This window comes from Anabrus simplex, chromosome 2 (genome assembly GCF_040414725.1).
Source record: "Anabrus simplex isolate iqAnaSimp1 chromosome 2, ASM4041472v1, whole genome shotgun sequence".
NCBI lineage: Eukaryota > Metazoa > Arthropoda > Insecta > Orthoptera > Tettigoniidae > Anabrus > Anabrus simplex.
The window spans coordinates 957,291,262-957,311,055 of record NC_090266.1 but is presented as its reverse complement, the minus strand read 5'-3'; the positions used below and the strand labels follow the sequence as shown (position 1 = coordinate 957,311,055).

Below are 19,794 nucleotides of genomic sequence, written 5' to 3'. Positions count from 1 at the left end.
TCTCTTCTAATCTATCAAATAATTGCTACTGCTAGATGTCTTCAGTTTATTGGGAAGTGTGTGGCACTGGTTTGGATAAAATTTCATATTGGTCTTCTTGGCAAAGAATGGGCCGATAGACTGGCCAAGTCTGCCTCCAGCAATGGAAGACAGGACTATATCACCGTCCCATCTACTGACTACGTACCTCTTCTGAAGAAACGGGTGCTAACGTGTTGGAACTAAGAACAGGAGGGCTCATCCCAAATGCAAGGCCGGCATTAGTCCCCTAGTGCACGCCATAATCCCCTCTGCAACTGTTACCAAAAACATCCGTGCGGAAGTTTATTATAACTGCTGCACGACTTATATTTAATCCGTTCACTTAGCCGTCAGCTTGCATCCGGGAGATATCAGGTTCGAACCCCACTGACAGCAACCATGAAGATGGCTTTCCGTATTTTCCCCCATTTTCACTCCATGCAAATGCTGGGGATGTACCTTAGTTAAGGCTATGGTCACTTCCTTCCCACTTCCTATCCCATCGTCGCCATAAGACCTATCTGTTCAGTGCGACGTAAAACAAATAGTTAAATATACATATTGCCCCCATTTTACCGGGCAACTCAGCCGGTGAGCGAGAGTCCCAGAGGCGGAACGTTCGCTTACAGGCAGTGCAAAAATTTTTAAGGGCAGGGATAACCTAAGGACTGGCGACAAATGAAAAACACTAAAAATGGGTTTTAACATTTATTTAAAAATAAGCACTTTCCATACGATATCAAAAATTTCCAAAATCTTGAAATAAAATAAAATGTTTCTTCTCAGCCGGTTCCTAGTTCAACGGGATTTCTTCCTCAAAAATTACGTTCTGTAAATATATGAAATAAAATTAGCTTGATTGTTTTAAGAAATTAATCATTTCGTTATTTGAGATAACCCTATCTCAAATTTTCAAAATCTGATTTTTAAATCAATTAATTGAGTCGACAGTAATTTATCATTTACACTTGACTCTTTGAATTTCCCTCTTCAATAAAAAAATTTAATAATTATTTCTTCTGATGAAATGTTCCTACAATTAATTATTTAAACTCTAAATTATTTAACTGAAGTAGTTTTAAGACTCTCATTTAAATTGTCATATTTTTAAACTTTGCGTAAATCAACGCAATGTTGTGCACAACTCACAATTCAATATCTTAAATTTTTCGACACGTAAGGTTATTCATTTACATTCAGTGAAATCAATCCATGGACGTGGCCCTTGCCTATCTATTTTTATTTGAAGCAATAGACCCAAATCTATCTTATTTCACCGTAAAAATGCTTAAAGGTTCATAACCGACTCAAATATACTCGTCTCAAACAACATGGAATCGAAGAAAATTTACGCGCATGGCGTACAAAACATCATGACGAAAAATCACCATGAAAAATCACAGTCATAAAATATTACCCAATCATCCATCTCACATTCATGCTTAGGCCCACGGCAACATTAATAAATAATTTTAACGAAATCTAGTCCTTGATTTTTATTTTTAATGCTTATTCGAAATTGGAGAAATTTTCCCGATGACAGTATCAGCTAATGACTACCATTGCGATCATTTGATATGTGATGGTATCAGGATTATCACCTTCACAATGACATCAAATTCACAACGATGTTCCAGGGAAATTTTAAAATAGAATTCGTCACACATAATTCCATAAAATTGCCTACAGCATCGGATAAATAAACATTCGCGTGTGCGGTCCATGAGTCACGTCGTCATTATTATTATTATTCTCCTACTATCTCAAAAATCTCAATTAATATGTGCTCCGCATGAAGAAACTATGTTCAGAGACATACTCTCTTCCAAAATTGACTCAAATAATGGACTCACAAATAAATACCTATCATCCGATCCATTTCCAAGTCTAAAATATCCAATAACACAGTAAATGCAAATAAGTGAACATTCAAAACACGACCGTATCCCTGGCCTACATTTACTCAAATTTGAGCACACATTAACCTCTTATAAGCTCAATAATAATTATACTCATGACCATAAGTTATCCCTTAGACCGGAGTGATGTTAAATTATTATTATTATTATTATTATTATTATTATTATTATTATTATTATTATTATTATTATTATTATTATTCGCGCGATCACGTCCTCGTAGGCTATAGCTTAATAAATCATAGATGACTCTATCATATCCCGAATCCATAACAGACCACAAAATCATCTGGGAAAAATCCTAAAATAATAGAACACGTCAGTATTGTCCCATTCGACTCAAAAATTATTTTAAATTATTTAATAAATTAATAATTATTATCGCATGGGTCAAATAATTTTAGCAATCTCCTATGCTTATCTTGGGACAGTGAGAACCCGTCTCGAAGATATTCACTCAAGTAGAACAAATTAATAGGTCCCAAGTACACTCTCACACTCATCTCAAATTCTACCAACACCAAGGAAAGAAGAATGAAATTTCTAACTACGAAGACTAGTAGAAATTATCGCAAATAAATAAACAAGGACTACGATTACAATAATATTACAAAAGAGTGATAGAAAATAATTTAAAATCTTATCTGAAGTGGACATGGTTCTGGACTTGGCGGATGATCAAGGAAATTGGATCAGTCACCCATCTCGAATAATATTCTCCCCTCGGCTGAAGTACGCCTTACATTTTAATAATTCATGGCTGCAGTGAGGGTAGACATGGAACAGCTGCTGACTCCTTTATGCTGTTGAGGTTTCATCCTTGGAAAATTGTCTGGACTGCTTGCAATCTTCCGTCTTCCATCTTCTGATAAATAGCTGAAACTAATAAATCAGTCTTAATAATAGTTCCAAACACACACACGACGAGTTAGGATGGAAAATATTACGTACTTTACTGTTTCTTTATTTCATAGAATAAACGAAATCTGAACTGCTGTATTTCAGAAATTTTTGCAAACTAAAATTTCCTCAGAAGCAGAAATATTGCCGTACGGTATCAGATAAGTGCTTATAGCTGCTAAAGTCAAGTAGATCGCCTCCAAATGAAATCAAGGAATGACGGCGAATGCAATCAGGGAATACGACGGCGAGAATGTAAAAAATTTCCCCAGATGCACAAGTATTTAATATTCTTGAGACGTAGGTGTGTCTTCAAGTCGTATGCTATTGGTTGAAATCTTGCGATCAGGCGAACCTTCCAATTCTATTGGTGAAACACTTTGACATACAAGTCCAGGAAGTATTGATCGCCCTAGACCTGGTAATTCCGTGGTCACGTGTTACACAGCTGGAGTCGAAGACACGGCACAAAAACTCAAGGGCACTGCTTGCTTGTCGGAAAAAAAAACCGTTTCTGCTGCATGCTCGCGGAGATACTGTAGAGTTGAAATCTCCGGTCTGACTGGCAATTTAATGCACTAGTCCACCCTGATAATAAAATATTCTTCTCAAATAAACCAATTACCAATTTTCAAGGGTACAATATAATCATGGACGATTCTCGCGGCATTTCCATCGTATACGGGTTGTTCAATCACCCACTTGTTTCTACAGCAACTACGCTGAAGGGGACATGAACCACATTTTCTTCAATTTATTGTAGACATCATTTTGTGCGGTATAGCCCTATGTCCCTGCTGCAGATACTCGTCTCCCTGGAACATGAGCTACCCTACCTCTGAACCCTTGTACACATTTTTTATTAGCATTCCAATGATATTGTGAGTAGTTTATCATAGTTTGCTTCTCTGTTTTTCTTTTCAGGTATGAACTCAAACAAAAAAAGCCACGTCTATCTTTATTTCGGTTATGTCCCAGTAAACAATAATCTATCAGTGGCAATATATCCTCTATGAATGAAATTTAGTTTTGTCCATTTGACCATCAATTTACAATAAAATGTCCTGAAACGAAGTACAAAGTACACATTTTTAAAGAAGAAAAGGTGAAAAGTCATGTTTATTCACCTCCAGAAAACAAATTCGACACATGACGTATAGCAGTAACATGGGCGATTTATAAAATTACTTACTATTTCTGTCGGACTGTGTCCGAGGATTCTTAAGTGTCTATTATAATATCTTACCTGCCTGTGTGTTTCAGTGATGCAGTGCGGGTTTGCCTGCCTTGAGGCTGGATCAGTCCGATCAAAGAATGTGACCAACATCATTATGAAGAACCTTCTTGACATATGTAAGTTACAAGATTTGTCCTAAGATTTTATTACAATAATCTTGGAAAAGTTCATTATTCCCTTTTTCATTTCAAAAAATTTTCTTACTTCAGACTAAAAAGAGGAGTTACATTTTAAACCTGATCGTAGAAACAAATCAGGCCCAGAAAGTGAAAACACACACTGTTCTCGTATATAAGTACAATAAAATCTATCTTCATTGATACGTGGACACTCCTTATGCTAGACGAACTCGGTTGGAACCAGTCAAAGAACCTCTGTTTTACATGTATACTGTACATACAAATATTAATTTTGAGGCCGATGACCTAGATGTTAGGCACCTTTAAACAACAAGCATCATCATAATCAACTCTTTGTATTGGGCACGCCTTCTATCTTCGATGTTTGACATCCCTTGTGATCTTACTTAGATATGTCCATCGTTTATCTAATAATATCCTACTAAAGGGCTCAATTCAGAACAAAAAGTAAAATAAAACTGTGTTTGGATAACAATGTAAAACTAAAAGTGTACGGGAATTTTCAACGTAGAACAAACCAGTGCCTAGAACAAAAATTTTCCTTTTAAGAACTGATTCTTCCACGGTATGTTATTGTAGGAAATTGCATACTGAAATCTATAATTGCAATTCTTTACTGGACGGCAATGAGTTAGCAGAGTGCACTGTCGCAGTGATGTAGATACTCGACTTTCAATTCAAGCGCCTCAGGTTCGAGCGAACGAATTTCGGTGGGATTTTCACTTGAGTGAGTGTAATAACAGTAAGAATATCCGCTCCAAACCCTCAACCAAGCCGACCGTACATAAACATGGTAAGATGATGTGTCTGTCTGTTAGGTCATCAGCCCAGAGGCTGGTTGGATCCTCAAATAACACAACCAAAGGTTATGCGGTTATAAGGAAACCGCAAAAACCAATGGCAGCACCAAACTGAGGCGTACTAGGCAAGACGAGGAGTGAGGTAGTTTGTCATTGCTTTCCTCACTGGGTCAGAAAGTGTTATTGCAGCACGACTGACCCTATGAGCAACACCTTTCATAACACTCAGATGCACTAGTCGTGCTCTGAATGCCATTACTCAGCACCACCCATACCCCAGCAGCTTCCATATTGTCACAGCCATGGATGAGACTGGGACTTCGCTAAAAATTAAATTTCGTGTGGCTATTTCTATCCGAGTGCAGCCCTTGTAAGGCAGACCCTCCGATGAGGGTGGGTGGCATCTGCCATGTGTAGGTAACTGCGTGTTATTGTGGTGGAGGATAGTGTTATGTGTGGTGTGTGAGTTGCAGGGATGTTGGGGACAGCACAAACACCCAGCCCCCGGGCCATTGGAATTAACCAATGAAGGTTAAAATCTCCGACCCGGCCGGGAATCGAACCCGGGACCCTCTGAACCGAAGGCCAGTACGCTGACCATTCAGCCAACGAGTCGGACTGGGACTTCGGTGAAAGCTACACTTTACTCTGGCCTGTGCCAATAGATGGATACAAAAGTACTGTATCCATCAAGAAATGGCCGCAGGCAAGGTAAGATGATATTGCAGAGAAAAAGGGCCAGTGCTACTAAATTCACAGCAATAAATTAAATTTTCGCAGTAGTAGGCTTTCACTTCATTAATTTGCACTTTCTTTATATAAACATTTGAAAATCAATTACTCATTCTTTCCCAGTGTGTTTGCAATGTCTCCAGTAATCTCATTACTTAATTTTGTTTCGAACACTTGATGTCACTTAAAACTAGACAGCACTACGGATAGAGAAATTGCAGACAATACAGACCAGAATTTTATGTCGGGTGGTAATAGCAAGGGTTCGCTAGAATCGTAAACATTGACGTGTTAGTTAGAGAAATGCTAATGGCCAATTAATCTTACAAGTAGCCTGTAGGGAAACTTCTCATATTAAGAGTCGAGAGGCATAGAAGTAGCTAAATGTAATCGTCTCAGAACATACATTCCAGGTCTAGATTTGACCCGGTAGAGGTTTTATGTACATTATAGACGTATTAATGTTTCCGCCTATTGAAGTAGTTGTTATTAAGACAACTGAAATAGGTACCTCAACTCCACCCAAGGTAATCAGCCCTTCTAGGCCACTGTCTATAATAATTCTAGTAGAGTTTAACTACTGTATTTGTTGAGAGGTTAGTCTTTGTAATTGCAGCAGTAACATCATCTAACGGAGATCAGTGCAACAGAAGAGACAAAGCAACAATAGTCAGTCAATGTAATGTTATTGTTGATTAGTTGTAGGCCATCACATTTTCTTTCATTCCGGCTGAGCTCTAATCACCTACCACCCTTTGTCATATGTTGACCTTCTTTCTTCTACGTTCATCTTCATTATCGTCCTGATGAATAGCGGCTAGTGACCAAGCGGATTTGCAGCTTATAAAACAATTACCATGACAGCCATCGCCAGTAAGGAGTCTCATGGCAGGTACCTTAAATTGAAAGACAGCATCCAAGACGCGCTCTCCACTCTCGAGCCCAGGCTAGAGAAGTGGAGACTTAAATTTAATGCAGACAAGAGCAGCGTCTCGAAATTCACGAAACGCAGCACCCCCCACCCCAACCCTGAGCCCCTGATGCTTTTCGGCCAACCCATCAGGTGGACTAAGAAAACTAAGTATCTAGGTGTCACCCTATACGTTCGGTGACCGTATTTCTAGTGTTACTGCGCAGTCAAATGTGCGCCTCTTTAAATTATTTCCAATGATTAGAGCCGACAATGTGCTAACACTAGAAAACCGACTCCTGCTCTACAAATCGACTGTAAGACCGATATTAGAGTATGCCAGCCCTATTTGGGGCACTGCAGCCCCTGCAGCCAAGTCGTGCGCTCCGCCGTTTGACCGATGCACGGTGGTACGAAACCAATGACGACCTGCATGAACGGTACCAGCTCCCCACCATTCATAGCTGGATACGTAGCACAGCTGTGAAGTTCTACGACGCGCTCACTGAAAGTAAAAATCCGCTGATCAGAAACATAGGAAACTATGTTACCTTAGGTCTTCGGTAACGAAGACCTAAGATATCATAGTTTCGGTAACGAAGACCTAAGGAACTGATCCTTTAACCCCACCTCACTAAGGGGTGCAGACCACATCCTGGTCAGCGCGATTAAACTTCACAGTTCCACAAATTACCAAACAGAAATGCAGTACTAGTTAGACACATTGTGAATAAAGCACTCAAGGCCCAAATTGGGTCGAAGGTCTAAAATTCCTCAATGGCACCGGGACTTCCCTGCACCGCTGAGAATTGTGGCTACCACCAGTTAGTTCGTTACCATGATGACTGAAACTTATTTTCACGTTAGCGATTCTGGCCGTTGAACTTCATAACAAAATTGAAATTCGTGAATATTCCCATTATCGCAGCTCGTACGGCAATAAAGGCTGAGAATTGTGGCTACCACCAGTTAGTTCGTTACCATGACGACTGAAACTTATTTTCACGTTAGCGATTCTGGCTGTTGAACTTCATAACAACATTGAAATTCGTGAATATTCCCATTATCGCAGCTTGTACGGCAAAAAAGGAATCAGACATAAGTGATTCGAAATTAGAGTGTCCATTATTATTGTTGTGTAGCCTATTCTTTTTAGATACCGTACAACTACTAGTTCCGGAGATATATGAAAGTTTGTGAAAAATATCTTATTCTTCTGCTTTTACAGGTTTTCCTACACCTGGTGGGGTCGCGGGCGCGAACTGTGTCGTATGAATATGAAGAGGGTAGTTTTGAGACAAACACAAGTACCCAGGCCCCGAGCCAGAAGAATTAATCAGACGCGGTTACAACTCCCGACCTGGCCGGGAATCGAACCCAGGATCCTCTGAACCGAAGGCCTCAACGCTGACCATTCAGCCAAGGAGTCGGACTTTGTGAAAAATATAATGATCGCAAACATCTCCGTTATTATTTCCCTTTTGGTACAAACAAAAGTATGAAAGATCAAATATTGGAAATTATATTTTACAGAAGTTCTACTGTTTTCGGTTTTTCGATACAGCTAATATTAGTATTAGTATTTATTAATGAACATAACGTCTGGCTCTATGGCTAAATGGTTAGCGTGCTGGCCTTTGGTCACAGGGGTCCCGGGTTCGATTCTCGGCAGGGTCGGGAATTTTAACCACTGGCACGGGGGCTGGGTGTATGTGTCGTCTTCTTCATTTCATTCTCATCACGACGCGTAGGTTGCCTACGCGCGTCAAATCAAAACAGACCTGCAACTGGCGAGCCGAACTTGTCCTCGGACACTCCCGGCACTAAAAGCCATACTCCATTTCATTTCATTGAACATAACAGGCGGTCAGCCCAAATACATGTTCACAATGCAAACAACTTACAAGAAAAGGAAAAAAGAAACACACGAGACCCCTTGGGCATGCCATGAGGTCCATCAGGTACTCCGGAAACTTGACACTCCATAGGGAGGGTCACCACAGCAATCATCCTCAGTCCTTACATGCCACGTCCATCGACCCCGCTGGATATTAAGAAGAAAATAAAAATAAACTAACGACCTAATACTACTGCTGTCCGGCCATGTCATCACCCCTGGTGAGAAAAAGGCCACCCTCCCAGTGATGACACGACCGACCCTATCCGTGGAGCCCAAAAGAAGACCCCCAACAACCCCTACCAGATGACAGTGCAGTTTTCTCACCATTCCATTGCGGCCGGCCACATGAGGCAATACAGCTAATATTTCTTACTTACTTACAGTCCGCCTCCATAGCTTAACGGTTAGTGTTATTAGCTGCCATCCTCGGGGGCCCGGGTTCGATTCCCGACACTGCCAGAAATTTAAGAATGGCAGGAAGACTGGCATGTGGTTGAAATGGCACATGCGTCTCAATTTTAGGTGTACCTGAAAAAAGCTGCACCACTTTGGGATGAGGACACTTGTTTACTCTACTTAAGCTCTTTACATTCCAGGGTTGGTTTTCCCTCTGACTCAGCAGCAGCGCCTCAAGGGCAGTGTTCTGGAGCGTGAGACTTTGGGTAGGAGGATACAACTGGAGGGGAGGACCAGTACCTAACCAGGCGGCCTCACCTGCTATGCTGAACAGGGGCCTTGTGGGGGGGGGGGGAGATTGAAAGGAATCGGCCGTGGCCTTAAGTGAGGTACCATCCCGGCATTTTCCTGGAGGAGGAGTGAGAAACGGCGGACTTCCAGGATGGCTGAGGAGGGAATCGAAACCCCCTCTACTCAGTTGACCTCCCGAGGATGAGTGGACCCCTTTCCAGCCCTCGTACCACTTTTCAAATTTCGTGGCAGAGCCGGGAATCGAACCCAGGCCTCCTGGGATGGTAAGCTAATACGCTAGCCACTACACCACAGAGGGGGATACAGCTAATATTAACGGATAAAGTTGTCACTTACTCTTTGGGTCCCCGTAATATGATCAAATACAACTATCATAATATAACCTAGTGCACATCCCGGCTATCCCCGACAATAAATGCCGAAATTTGAGAAAATCTGTTGAGTCATTTTCCTGTGATGTCGGCACAAACAAACAAACAAACAAACAAACAAACAAACAAACAAACAAACAAACAAACAAACAAACAAACAAACAAACAAACAAACAAACAAACAAACAGATAGGCAAAGATTGAACAGAACCTATGTTCAACTTTTGTATACCTGTACCTAAATACGAAGTATGAAGCAAATCTGTGTATGGCGTACAGACAAAATGGTCCGCCTCTGTGGTGTAGTGCCACCCCCGGAGGCCCGGGTTCGATTGCCGGCTCTACCACGAAAAGTTGAAAAGTGGTGTGAGGACTGCAGGGAGCTCAACTGAGTACAGGGGTTTCGATTCCTGCCTCTACCATCCTCGAAATGTTTTCATGGTTTCCCACTTCTTCTCCAGGCAAATGCCAGGATGGTACCTAACGTGACGCCAAGTCCGCTTCCTTTCTTCGTGTTCGCCTATCCCTTCCAATCTTCCCATCCCCCACAAAGCCCCTGTTCAGCATAGCAGGCGAGGCCGCCTGGGCGAAGTACTGGTCTCCTCCGCAGTTGTATTCTCGACCAAATGTCTCACGCTCCAGGACACTTTCCTTAATAATAATAATAATAATAATAATAATAATAATAATAACGGACAAAATGTTAATTTTATTTATTATATGTAGATGAGTCCGTCTCTGTGGTGTAGTGGTTAGTGTGTTTAGCTGCCACACCCGGAGGCCCGGGTTCGATTCCCGGCTCTGTCACGAAATTTGAAAACTGGTACAATGGCTGGAACGTGGTCCACTCAGCCTCAGGAGGTCAACTGAGTAGAGGTGGGTTCGATTCCCACCTCAGCCATCCTAGAAGTGGTTTTCCATGGTTTCCCACTTCTCCTTCAGGTTAATGCCGGGATGGTACCTAACTTAAGGCCACGGCCGCTTCCTTCCCTCTTCCTTGTCTATCCCTTCCAATCTTCCCATCCTCCACCAAGGCCCCTGTTCAGCATAGCAGGTGAGGCAGCCTGGGTGAGGTACTGGTCACATTCCCCAGTTGTATCCCCCGACCCAATGTCTAGAGCTCCAGGACACTGCCCTTGAGGTGGTAGAGGTGGGATCCCTCGCTGAGTCAAGGTGAAAACCAACCCTGGAGGGTAAACAGATTAAGAAAGAATGTGTAGATGAACGCTATGTGCTATGTAGATTATAGCTTAACTTCTCAAGATTAGGCTATTTTTGATGCAGGGAGTCATGAAATAACACTTTTGTTTTTGTTGTTGTTATTGTTGTTTAGATGTGCCTAACATCTAGGTCACCGGCCAAAAATTTGTTTTACCTCACATACTTTATTTCATTAGTATGGTTTGTCATCTTTCCTCTTTATCATTAAACAGCCTTGAAGATCAGGATTATTAAAATAAACAGGTTTTTATAAACTCAAAGTTTGATTCCCTCAAAATTTTATTATGTAAACCTCCTGTGTTTTTTTCATATGTGAAAGAAAATTTTATAACTCCTCCTTCCTTGTATTGAAATGAATAGAAATGATTATTTTCTTTTTCTAATTTTTTTCAGTCATAAGCGGAGTCTGTTACTGGCTAGTTGGTTATACATTGGCGTATAGTGAAGGTAACTGCTTCCTCGGCTACTCAAACTGGGCTGGAGTTGGTGTCCCGCCAACTAGCCTAGCGCATTGGTTCTTTCAGTTTGTGTTTGCTGCCACTGCTGCCACAATCATTTCCGGTGCTGTAGCTGAGCGCTGCAACTTCATCGCCTATATCGTCTACAGTGGAGTGGTGTCTGGTAGGTTAAATTATATAGATCAAATTAGACTCGATTCAAATGGTACAATCTTACCTCGTGGTATTTAAGACTGTTATCTTGATGGTGAGAAATGATACCTTCGTCGTCTATAGAAACGTCGATTTATAAGCTCAATGCTTTAATAACTCCAAACTGTGTTGTGTACATTAATTCTATGGGTGTCCATCTTGATGGATAAATGATTAGTGTGATGGCCTTTGGTCACAAGGGTCCCGGGTTCGATTCCCGGCAGGGTCGGAAATTGTAACCTTAAATTGGTTAATTTAGCTGGCACGGGGGGCTGGATATATGTGTCGTCTTCATCATCATTTCATCCTCACCACGACGCGTAGGTCGAACTTGACCTCGGACACTCCCGGCACTAAAAGCCATACACTATTTCATTTCATTGTATGGGTCACACAATGTGTTGTCTTTTTTTTTTTCATTTGTAGGAAAATTTTAAAATTTGACCTACATACAGACAAGCTGAATAGGGCAAGTCTCAAATTTGCAGAATCGAATCCCGATGTATTCCGCTCACATTGAGAAATGATTAAAATAAGATCCTTGTATCAGTAGTTACAATGGTACATTAATCCTATGTCTACCAAGCTTCTTTAGATCTCATTCTGTCCCAACAGTGGATAAATTATGCCCATAAGTATAATTTAAAATATACTAATACCTTAGTTATAGGCCTATAAACATTCGACCCGCACGGTCACATTGGATCATTTAAGTAGCTGAGATCAAATGACGGAAAATGAGCTGAGGGTGGATTCTTGCAGTAATTTTAACCTTCTTCAATTCAGAATATTCTGTATGATAAATAAACAGTTAAATATCAGGGTAGTTTGAAAAGTAGACAGTTCCAATTCTAAGTTATATACAGTAGCATGATTCAATAGCGGACGCTATTTTAAGAACCACCGTCAGTCCTTTAATTTAGTTGAGTGAACCTTGAGGCAGTAATACCAGCCATATGTTTATGTCATGAACTGTACATTTACGAGCAGGTACCAATGTCTACATTAATCCTGTCGCAAATACAGTGATCGTCGTAATTTTTCGGACAGGCAGAGTTCCTTTATATTTCACATAAAAAGATTAATAACGAACACAAATAGTATAATTTTGCTTACTCCAGAATGAATAGTTACACATACAGATACCAAAAATAAATACTCACTTCATTTCATGATACACAACAAATTTGAAATATATGAATGCAATTATAATAATACAAAAAAATGCCTGTTCATAAATATTCGAACAAAAATGCAAGTACAAGGAAAGTATGAAGGATGGAGTCCATGTAGGAATATTAATACTTCGTGATTCTTTTGTTCCTGTGAAGCACTTCAGTCAGGCGTCTCAGCATGCTCTCTATGAGTTTTCTTGTGGTGGAATGGGACAATTTTTCCCACTCCTCTTGCAGTCATCTCTTCACATCAGCTTTGGAATTTATGGGAAGTTTCTGGATGTTGTTTTCCAGTATATCACATAAATTCTCTATGGGGTTAATGTTAGGGCTTTGTGGGGAGAGGATTCACAACTTTAGGACAGTTCTAAAACAACTATAGCTGTACATGATAGGCCGTATGTTTCGGGTCGCTATCCTGATAAAATTTAAAACTGTCCCAAACTCCCATATTTTCTGCACTTTTCTTCAGATAGTTTTTTTTTTAATCTGAAGATACTGGTGGTGGTCCATGTTTCTGTCCATAAAAGCCAGCTCACCTACTCCTTGAGCCGACATACAGCCCCACACCATAACATGTCCCCCTCCATGTTTTACCATTGCCTTCATATTTCTTTCTTCACACTTTTTATTGGGCTGTCTCCAAACTATGATGTGCCTGTCTGAGCCAGAAACGTTGCATTTAGATTCATCACAGAAAATTACAGTCTTCCACCAATTCATGTCTTTGGTAAGATGCTCCTTAGCAAATTGTTGTCGCTTGATCCTATTTATTTTGTAGAAATAGGGCTTCTCTCTTGCAGTTCGCCCATGATAATCACCTCTATATAACACCCTCAGGATTGTACTTGCACTGATCTTTCCAAACTCACTCTCTGCTGTAGCAGCAATAGTGGTTGTAGTAAGACGTGCATTTATTTTTACTTTTCTTATTACTGCCCTCTCTCCCCTCCTAGTAAGGATCCTCAGGCTACCTGTCTGTGGAAAATTTTCAATTCTATCTTGAAATTTGTATCGGCAGATAATATCATTAACAGTAATTTTCTTCATGTTCAGCAAATCTGAGATTTGTCGACTTTTCCCTTTTTCATGATGGAATATTGCTAATTGCCTTTGATCAAATGTACTGTTGTTTCCTCTTCATCTTATTTCACTCATGAATCGTTGCGTCAGATTTGTGCATTAGGAAGGCACTGACTGGGACCTGCCTGCACAGCGCATAACAAGTGCAAGGCATACCTTTAGCAGCTAAACATCTCCTGTCCGACCAGCAGTTTTTCGTACCTCAAATAAATAAGAGATATTATTACTTTGTAAACTCATCTACAAATCACAATTGGATAATTCCAGTACCTACGAATTGCATTAAATTTAGAGTTTAGAAATTTTGAATTTATTACCTGTTCTTTCTTTAATAATAGGGGTATTATGTATATTACATGTATAGATTATTCTGTCCAAAAAATTCTGACTGTCACTGTAGATATGTTTGCCTTGCTAGTGGTTTAACGTCGCATTTCCAAATGCAGGTTTTAGAGGAAACAGGTCGGGCAAGAACTAGGATTGTGAAGGCCCTGGCCATGGTCTATCTTCAGTTCTATTATTTCAGTTAACCTGTTATAACTAGGATACAATTACGTGCACTTTATAATAATGAAATGCTGTATGGCTTTTAGTGCCGGAAGTGTCCGAGGACAAATGCAGGTCTTTTGATTTGACTCCCGTAGGCGACCTGCGCGCCGTGATGAGGGTGAAATGATGATGAAGTCGTCACATACACACAGCCCCCGTGCCAGTGTAATTAACCAATTATGGATAAAATTCCCGACCCTGCTGGGAATCGAACCCAGGACCCCTGTGACCAAAGGCCAGCACGCTAACCATTTAGCCATGGAGCCTGACATTTAAAATATTAATTGTAGTGTATATAATTGTAGTGCTTGAATATTGTTGTGTAATCCTTGTATAATCCTCCCGATATTTCAGCATTTACCTTAACAGCAGTTTTAATTTCTACCTGAGTATAGTAGGTTAAAATGATTATGATGATGATGATGATAATAATAATAATAATAATAATAATAATAATAATAATAATAATAATAATAATATAATAATAATAATAATAATAATTTATATGTTTAGTGCCACTACATTTCTATAGTTTCACTTATACTGTTATTCATATTACTTCATAATTAGGACAAGCCTAACTAGAATTGTTAGTGTAGTTATTTAATAATTAATATCATACTTGCTTTAGTGGCGTAAATTCATTTTGTAATATACAGTATTTCTTTCCTCTGATATAAATAAATTCACAGAATAAGCTGTTTTATTTTTGTTGCTATTTTTTATATTCCTGTGAAGATGATAATTAATAGCTGAGAGAGGTAGGTATAGGGACTGTGGGTGTGAGTGGGCATTAAGGAGCATGAAGGGAGAGGGAGCGATTTTCAGGGAAAAATTACGTTAGGTAGCCAAGAGGGTGGGGAAGGAATGGGAGAAATTGTTGAGATAGATTGACTAACATTTAAGGGAAACGAAAATGAGGGCTAATTGTTCTCAGCAAGGAGTGAGTTCAGTAGAGGTAGAGGTGAGGAATCGATATGAGTCACTGCAGGCAGAATTGCAGAGGGAGATGGGCAACAGGGTAGTGTTACAGATGAGGAGCGAGGTAAGTGGAAAGGGAGTGGTAGTAAAGAGAAGCATAGAGTAGAGGATAGGAAGTAGGAGGTGGAACAGGGTCCTGAGAGGGAGAGAAGGGAGGAGGAAGTATGTCCTGCAGGTGTTGGGGAAGTTAAGGGAGACAAAGAGAGGATGGGATCTAATGAGGTGGGAAGGGTTAAGACTTCGCTCATGTGCGACTCTGCTGTTCGGCAAGAAGGGAATATGTGTGAGGGTAAAGGGAACCAGGGTGGAGTATTATCCAGGAATAAAAGGCAGGTGTTGACGAAAGTAGAAGGGGAGGACGAGGGTAAGGAAAATGTGGCAATTTTCCACATAAGACAAACAGGAATAGATACTAACATATAAGGGGCGATCAAAAAGTTTCCGTTCGACGGCCGTACATTCCTGAATTGGGATGCTAATCAGGCAAAATTGCTACGAGCATTGAGCCACTCATCCCACCGACGCACCAGGCTGAAGATCCCTATGTAGTAAAACACCGTGTCCTGCTGCATGAAGAAGTCCGTAGCCGCCTGCTGCACATCCTCGTCTGACAGGAAGCATTGACCCTGCAAGGCCTTTTTGAGGGGACTGAAGAGGTGATAATCTCATAGGGAGAGATCAGGACTACAGACCTCATCCCCCTCGCGCTTGTTGTTGTCCGTAATGGATCGAGTAGTATCTTGTGTCGAAACGCGATCCACACGGAACTTGGTGTGCCATTCCACAACGGTGGTTTTTGACAGACGTGCTGCTCCATACACAGTCTTCATTCTCCTATAGATGCCCACCGGTGTTTGTCCTTCAGCAGTCAAGAACAGAATAATAGCACGTAAGTCCTGTTTGGACGCATTTGGTAATAACTTCGCCGAAAGTCACCTGGCCGCATTTAACGCATGCATCTTGGCATGACACGACTTCCACACTAATCCCTTTGCTTACATGTCCGCGCTTATATACCCGCATCGGAGTCATACTACATTGTATATCCGCCGCAGCAACGCCCTCGAAGGGAAACGTCTTGATCATGCCTTATATTTGGCGATGTATGGGATCAGGATTGAGTTACAAGAGCACAGGAGGAGTTTAAGGGAGCGGAGATTGTTATGAGCAGGATACTGACTGGAGGGTGATCGGGGATTTAAATGAGACTATGGGGTGGTTATGTAGGGAGGTGGGAGTGAGATTTCTAGGTCCTAATGGGTGGGTAGGAGATAGGGATCGATGCTCAGATGGCCTTTACTTGAACCACGATGGTACGTATTTAGAAGAATTATAGGAAGGTACGAAGGGCGTACTACACTGTTTTACACTTTATTTCTTTCTACGCAAACACATCATTTGTTATGTCCACCTTCTTAACATAATCTCCTTGTAACTGTATGCACTTTTGCCATCGATGTGTCAGTCTCTCCAGACCTTTCTGAAACCATTCTTTTGGAGTGCTGCGTACCCATGCCTTGACAGCTGTGTCCAGTTCTGAAAAATCCGCAAAACGTTGACCATGCAGAGGTTTCTTCATGTTCCTTCATTTCCTTCGACATTTCTTTTGCAGTGGACTGCCCCTGTACTTCCATTGCATCCATTGTTGTTTCGTTTGTGGCTCATGGTAATGGAGCCATGTCTCATCACCAGTCACAAGCATAGTCATGAAATAGGCTGGGTCTTGATCATGGCGATGCAAAAGTTCTCTGCACACGTCCACGTGCCTCTGCTTTTCGTCTGCAGACAAGAGTCTAGGCACCTACGTGGATGATACCTTCCCCTACTGTAAGTGGCTGTGCACAATCCGCTGCAGGGTGTTTCGGCTCATTCCTGTGGCTGCCTCCATTTCCGTAAATGTGATACATTTGTTTCCTTGGATGGCCTGTTTGACCCGGGCAATGTTGGCTGGTGCTGACAGTGTCACATTCCTTCCAGAACTGCTTCCCTTGTCCACCGATGTGTGCCCTGATTTCCAACTTTCCACCCAGTTGTAAACTGTTTTCCATGATGGTGCATGTTCTCCACAGACTAGCACCAAGCGCCGATGAATTTCTGCAGTGGTCATGCATTCTTTCCGTAGGAATCAAGTTGTACAGCGCTGTCCCTGATGGTTGCTTTCCATGTTGTCTGCTCCTACACTGACAGTATTGTTATGAAATGGCTGTGGCGAGTGCATTCATTGGCCCCTGTGCATGTGCTGCTACCAAACAGTGGAACAAGGTACTAGATACACGTCACCACCTTCGAAAGTGAAATATGAACCACACCCGGACGTACAAAAATTTAAATCAACATAGTATGCCCCTCGTACATTCAGGGAATGTGATGCACAAGGGAACTGGAGTGTTTGTCATACAGGCAGGATAGGAATGGTAGGAAGGGTTTTATACGTATTGGAGAAAGAGTAATTTGTAAGCTACAAAAAAGTTAAGAATCAGAAACATGAAATTCTAATAGGCAACTCAATGTTTTTGGGTGTGTATAAACCTGGAAAGGGTGGCACTATCATTGATGCAGATTTATTTAATAAGATAATCAGTTATGTGGGGAATGACACAGAAAGGAACGTTAACATAGCGGGTGATTTCAATTTACCAAATGTCAACTGGTAATGACAGAAAGCATGACCAACAATTGGTAAAAATTTAATCTGGGAAGTACAGCTGAATCAGAAAGTGACAGAATGAACTAGGGGAAAATTGATGGAACAATAGAGAAACTGAAGTGAAAGATGATATATGTGATCATGAAGCTTTTCTTGTTGTAGTTAAAAATAAATATATACAAAGGAAGGCTGTAAAAGTAGAACTGTTATGTAGTATCATATGGTTGATGAGAGTGCCATGGTAGAATTTTATAAGGAATTATGATCACTAGAAGATGGTAAATACAAATTTAAACAGCCTATGGGAAGGGTTTCTTTTTTTTTGCTTTATGTTGCACCAACACAGATAGGTCTTTAGGTCTTATGGCTTCGATGGGATAGGAAAGGCCTAGGAATGGGAAGGAAGCAGCCGTGGCCTTAATTAAGGTACAGCCCCAGCATTTGCCTGGTGTGAAAATGGTAAAACACGGAAAACCATTTTCAGGGCTGCCGACAGTGGGGTTCGAACCCACCATCTCCCGGATGCAAGCTCACAGCTGTGCGCCCCTAACTGCATGGTGGGAAGGGTCTTAAGCAGTAGGTGGGAGTGAAGAGATGAAAATAGGTATGTGTCTTCAAAGGTGGCAAGGAGTGGGAAACACCCACTATATTATGGCAGAGAAATAAAGAGATGAAGAAGCAGGTATAGATTAGAAAAAATAGATTTAGAAAGGTTGTGGAAGTAAGAAGATATTTTTAAATCTCACCTACCAATTGAATTTAGCAAAAACATCAGCTAAGGATAACTTGATGACATAGTTGGCAGCCATATACATTTTAGGGTAAAATGAAAGGGAATGTACAGGTACTTTAAGGCAGAAATAGGTTCCAGGAAGGACAGTTCCAGGATTATATGCATGAGGAATTACAGAAGGCAGAATAATATTCAATCAGCAGTATGTGAAGATAGTTAGATATAAGGATAATGTCCAGGTAGAGGAGGTGACCTATACTGTTGAAGTACTGACCTTTACTTATGATAATAAAAACATTTTCAAAAAGATACAAAAGTTGCAAGCTAGAAAAGCACCCAGGATTGATGAGATTTCTAGGGATATACTAAAGGCAATGAGTACCATATCTGAAATATTTACTTGATTACTGGTTGCAGGAAGGAGCTATGCAAAATGAATGGAGAGTTGATATAGTAGCCCTAGTGTATGAAGGAATGAGTGATAAACATAATGGGGTTAGTTACAGCCAGTTAGCTCAACATATGGTGCATGTAAGCTCCAGGAAAGCATACTTTCTGATTATATTAGACATGTTTGCAAAATTACTAACTGATTTGATAGAAGGAAAATTTACTCTACTGAGGCTCAACTTGTAGGATACCATCAGGATATGGCAGATGTTTTAGATTCAGGAGGTCATATGGACTGTATCAGTATGGACCTATCCAAGACTTTTGATAGGGTAGACCATAGGAGACTACTGACGAAAATGAGGGCTATTGAACTAGACAAAAGAGTGGTTGAATGGGTGGCTAAATTCCTAGACAATAGAACCCAAAACATTAGAGTAAGTGAAGCATTATCTGATTTTTTAATGATTGAGATCAGTGGTGAAGGGAGTCTCCAGTGGCAGTAGTGTTGGGCCTTTATGTTTCCCTGGTTTTATAAATTATGTATAGGAATTTAAAGCGACTACAAATAGAGCTCAACGTTGTGGTGAGATGGACAGCAGACAATGGTAAGTTATGAATGGTAAATGGAATGAGTGGTTAGGTGTAAGATTCACCAAGAGGAAAAGTCCTCTCGATATTAATTACTGTGTTGACTGAGTGAAAGTGCCTTACAGGAGAAAACTTA

General features: G+C 40.8%; 1 protein-coding gene across 1 annotated transcript in view; it reads left to right on the top strand.

Moving 5' to 3' along the window:
* LOC136863218 (putative ammonium transporter 1) overlaps window positions 1-19,794 on the top strand; it is a 270,464-nt gene that overhangs the window by 148,631 nt on the left and 102,039 nt on the right. The window contains exons 3-4 of the mRNA XM_068225881.1: window positions 4,104-4,193; window positions 11,253-11,480. Coding sequence (XP_068081982.1) covers window positions 4,104-4,193; window positions 11,253-11,480 — 318 coding nt within the window. The remainder of the gene's footprint in view (window positions 1-4,103; window positions 4,194-11,252; window positions 11,481-19,794) is intronic.